This window comes from Dromiciops gliroides, chromosome 3, assembly GCF_019393635.1.
Source record: "Dromiciops gliroides isolate mDroGli1 chromosome 3, mDroGli1.pri, whole genome shotgun sequence".
In the NCBI taxonomy this organism is placed as follows: Eukaryota; Metazoa; Chordata; class Mammalia; order Microbiotheria; family Microbiotheriidae; genus Dromiciops; species Dromiciops gliroides.
In genome coordinates, this window is record NC_057863.1 from 155,205,012 (window position 1) to 155,209,781 (window position 4,770).

The 4,770-nt window shown below is 42.6% G+C and overlaps 1 protein-coding gene across 1 annotated transcript; it reads right to left on the reverse strand.

The window, feature by feature from the left end:
* Positions 1 to 297: 297 nt before the first annotated feature.
* LOC122747270 (circumsporozoite protein-like) lies at positions 298 to 4,461 on the reverse strand. The gene is made up of 3 exons (XM_043993390.1): positions 4,383 to 4,461; positions 873 to 1,034; positions 298 to 800 (listed from the first exon to the last, which is right to left on the reverse strand). The coding sequence occupies exons 1-3, from the start codon at positions 4,459 to 4,461 to the stop codon at positions 298 to 300; spliced, it is 744 nt and encodes a 247-aa protein (XP_043849325.1).
* Between the last annotated feature and the right edge of the window lie 309 nt (positions 4,462 to 4,770).

Consider the following 4,770-nt stretch of genomic DNA (forward strand, 5'->3'; position numbering starts at 1 on the left):
TCTGTCTATCTTTCTCTCAATGTCTGTCTCTTTCCTTCCTTCTCCTTATGTCTCTGTCTCCTTCAATGTTTCTTTGTCTAGTAGGGAGAAAGGTTCAGAAAGAAGAAATGGTGAGCAAATAGGTGGAAGAAAAGAAGAGTGGAAAGTGTCAGACTAATGGAAAAGGGAAACATGGTATAAAGAAATTTGGGGGCTTATGTAATGTGAGTTGACAGCCAGTACATATTGAAAAATGGACTTTGGTTCACTGAGAATAAAAGTGAACTACCTTTGTGGTAGAGGATATGAAAGACCTCCTTACTGGCCACCTTGCTGGCCACCTGGCTGACCACCTTGCTGGCCTCCTGGTTGACCTCCTTGCTGGCCTCCTGGACGACCTCCTTGCTGGCCTCCTGGATGACCTCCTTGCTGGCCTCCTGGTTGACCTCCTTGCTGGCCTCCTGGTTGACCTCCTTGAGGGCCTCCTGGACGACTTCCTTGCTGGCCTCCTGGTTGACCTCCTTGAGGGCCTCCTGGACGACCTCCTTGCTGGCCTCCTGGTTGACCTCCTTGCTGGCCTCCTGGTTGACCTCCTTGCTGGCCTCCTGGTTGACCTCCTTGAGGGCCTCCTGGTTGACCTCCTTGCTGGCCTCCTGGTTGACCTCCTTGCTGGCCTCCTGGTTGACCTCCTTGCTGGCCTCCTGGTTGTCCACCTTGAGGGCCACCTGGACGACCTCCTTGCTGGCCTCCTGGCTGACCTCCTTGAGGGCCTCCTGGCTTACCTCCTTGCTGGCCTCCTGGCTGACCTCCCTGAGGGCCTCCTGGCTTACCTCCTTGCTGGCTTCCTGGCTGACCTCCTTGAGGGCCTCCTGGCTGACCTCCTTGCTGGCCACCTGGCTGACCTCCCTGAGGGCCACCTGGACGACCTCCTTGCTGACCACCTGGATGACCTCCTTGCTGACCACCTCCTGGTTTTTGACCTTGTTTCTCACCTTGCTCCTGGGAGTCATTTGGTGCTTGGGGGGCTAATGAATCTTCTGAACTTTGGGCATCTTCTGACAGGAGAAAGCACAGGTATAGAAACGTGAGATAAAGGAAGAGCCCTGATAGGCAGTGCATGCAGACAGCATGGTTTGTGTCCATAGGCTAACTTTTGAAAGGATGGAGCCCTTAATACCTTCCCAATAGCATTGAATGAGGGTGATCCTGGTTTACCTGGTAGATGTCTGATAAGGATCTAAGTAAGACATCTGGGCTTTTTCAGTTTGAAATTAAGCCTTACATGATGGATGAGTATGTAAGTGATTGGGACAAAACAGGCCTAGACTCACTTAAGGACAGGAGCAGAAGACATTGGCAGCTTGCTGTGCCAAAAACATGAGTTTTCTGCTCCATGTGTATCTTGGTCCCATGGGTTTCTCACATATGCATTCCCTCATTTGTGGATGCCCACATATTCTCTAAGTATGCATGACTCCTACATATTTCTCATATATTTTCCATTGTTCTATTTAGATTATGTGTAAGAAACTATATTGTTGAGCCTCATGTTACTATTAAAGTATTTTATTTATATCATATGCTTTTGCCTTTATTATGAACTGTGTCCATCATTCAATATTTTTCAAGTGCCTAAAATGTGCCACTTCCTATAACTGACTGGTCCAAAGGAAAATACCTCAATGGGGCCTTTTGGCCAATAGTTTAAACAAGATTTGGTCCCATTAAATTTTTAGAACTTGGGGTAATTAAATGGTGCTCTAGAGTGAGAGGAGTCTTATGGGTCATGGAAGGGGTGGATGAAATGGGAGGAGAGAATGAGAAAATCAGGAGCAAAGAATGGATTTAAAAATTGATAGCCTGTGTCCTAAAGATTCATTATAGTCATGAATTGAACCTTTTACATTCTAGCTATTAAACAGGGTGCAAATGAACAAAGTAAGGTTCCAAGAATTATTTGGGGACAGGAGAAGTGTTGGCTCTTTTTGGTTTGTTTTTGTTGTTGTTGTTGTTGTTGTTGTTGTTGTTGTCGTTTGTTTGTCTGTTTGTTTGTTTGTTTTTGAATTGTGGCACAGAATTTCTAATGAATTGCTTTATCCCTTGACATGGAATGCATTCAAAATAGCTGCAGCTCTGAGTGACAGAATCCTTAAAGGTTTGGAGGGGCTCAAGCACAACTCGATCTCCCAACCCCAATTTATGCTATGAAAATGCTTGTAAGGTCCTGCTTTAAGGTCCTATGTTGGGATGCATAACGAGACCATTTCAATGGAAAAATTAAAATAAAATCCAGATGCACGTCAGCATGTTTCCTACCCAGCAGTCTTACCTGCACTCTGAGCAGAGTTTTCTTCCTGGTTCTCTATGGAGAAAACACAAAATAACAATGAATGAAGAACTTTTAAACTTCTTCAGGTTTTGCTTTCTTTTTCCTCACAATGAGGGAATATGAACTTAAATATGGATAAGACATTCTTGGGTTGTACAGCTCACATATCAAAGGGAAGAAAATCATCTCTTTTCCACACAGTGTTAGGATTTCCAGAGAGCTAAACATCCTCATGTAAAGAAGACATTTTGCCTATCAGAATATTTGTTTTTCACATAAGATTTAGGATCATGGAACTTACAACTGGAGGATACCTTAGAGATCACCTAATAGAAATCTTTCATTTTCTAATGAGAAGACCAAAGGAATTCAAGGAAGATTGTCGAGTCAAGAAACTTTCTTAAATCCTCAGCCATGTTCCTGGCACTATGAGTTATGCAAGGTCTCATTGGCAAAGGCAAAATTTTAATGCAGGTCTTTGGATTCCAAATACTTTTCTATTACCCCAGCATGACTTTCCCTAGAATACCAGACTTAGAATAAAGGGATTGGGGTTCATGTCATAGCTTTCAAAATACAGGCCAGCTATGCCAGTGGGAGAGTCATTTAACCTCTCTGACCCCAAGTTTCTTCATCTGTAAAAGGGTGAGGTTAAATCTCACTTAGAGGGAAAATGGCATAGCAGATAGAAAACCAGCCTTAAAGTCAAAATGTCCTGAGTTCAGATTCCACCTTGGGCACCTATTGGCCACAGGAACATGGGCAACTAATTGCTTACTTCCTCGGGACTCCAAGAAAACAGTTGTTGAGCACATACCAATAGATCTGCCTTGCAAGAAGGAGTTTGAGATTGGTTCCCTACTGAAATACAGTTCCATCCCTTTATTACAGCCATATATGAATCGGTTAACAAAGGACAGTAACAGAAGTACTGGGATCCCATATGTTGGACATTATCATGTTCCCCTGCTTAGACTAACTCTGTATAATGCAAACACATCTGATAAAAAAAATAATAAAATTCCATTCCAGAACTTCAAATTTTCTTCTACAGGATGCCCAATATTGGAGTGTTTACAAATTCTTGAACAGTTTTGAGCATGAGGACCCCTTTTTAATGAACAAAAAATCACTAATCATTGTTGTATCATCTCTGGTTTGAATTTTAGCTCCATGGAGGCAGAAACTGCTTGACTGATTTTATTCTACCCATTTTGTTTGAATGCCCAGCAATAAATGCTTGTTGATTGATTATTGGTATTCTAAAGAAAAAGTCATTATGAAAACATCTTGACCAAGAGCAAAGGGCCTAATGGCTGGAGAAGAATTCACAACTCTTTGGTGGATGGTTTTGTCTCTGCCTGAGCAGTAGCATTGCAGAAAGATCATCTGTACCATTTTTGTTTTCTTATGAATATTGGGTCCCAGATAATTCAGTTCTATTCTGGTCAATTCATTAAGAATCTATCCAGTTCTTTTTATGTGTCAGTCACTTTTTAGGTACTGCGTGTACAAAGGAGGAAGAAACAGTTCCTGATGCTGAGGAATTTGAATTCTATTTGGGAAAACAGCCTGCATATAGAAAATGCAAAACGTGTTAAAATGAAATGATACTTTCTTAGGTGAAGGGAACTTCTGAAGAGGGGGTACAGCAAGAAATCAAGATAGCTTCCCCATAAGGAGCTGACAGAAACAGAATTGTAACAGGAGCTATGAATTATAAAAAGTAGCAAATGGGTTGTATATGGGGGAAGCAACAAGTTAACCAAAAGGAAAAAGGAATGCTGGGCATGAGGAAGAGCAAGGAGCATAGACACCTAGGAAAAAGAATAATTAGAGTTTAAAGAATAGGTTGGGTTTGGCTTCCAACCCAGGGCTGAGAAGAGATTTGAGGATTCATCAGAACATGGAAAATAAGAATTACTACCTCCTATTTCTCTAACTGTGAGAAGACAAAATTGAATTATACTGAGCATGGCTAACGTCAAACAATTTTACTTGAATTACATACCCTGATACCCTTCCACCCAACAACCTCCTAACATGATCAGAGTGTCTCTGTGTCCCCACTTACCCTCATTTGCAAATTGAGCTGAGCTCAGGCCCAACAGGGCCACTGAGAAAAGGAGCAGTAGCAGCTTGGTAGCAGCCATGGTAGCGATGATACCTGTGCTGCCTGGACCCAGGGCTACTGCTCTTATAAAGACCTCAGAGAACAATGTCCCCTTTGAAACTTCACACACAATCCCTTGTATAAAGGCATCGTCTATGTCCAGATCACACCCATCCCTAAGTTTTGGTTGAACTGAGTTTGAGGGCTGGCAAAACTCCTGCCCAAAAAGTCACAACCAGATATAACTTAGCCCAAGCCTCTGAAGTCACCTAGCCAGGAAACCACAAAGATAATGTTGTGATTATAATGATGGGCTGTCTTCCATCCTGTGGTTTCTCTCCCATACAGA

Coding starts and splice junctions, on each gene's coding strand:
- LOC122747270 (XM_043993390.1), bottom strand. CDS start 4,461: ATGGCTGCTACCAAGCTGCTACTGCTCCTTTTCTCAGTGGCCCTGTTG. Junction 1,035..4,382: donor AGCTCAATTTGCAAATGAGG/GTAAGTGGGGAC, acceptor TTCTCCTGTCAG/AAGATGCCCAAAGTTCAGAA. Junction 801..872: donor CCCTCAGGGAGGTCAGCCAG/GTGGCCAGCAAG, acceptor GAGGTAAGCCAG/GAGGCCCTCAGGGAGGTCAG.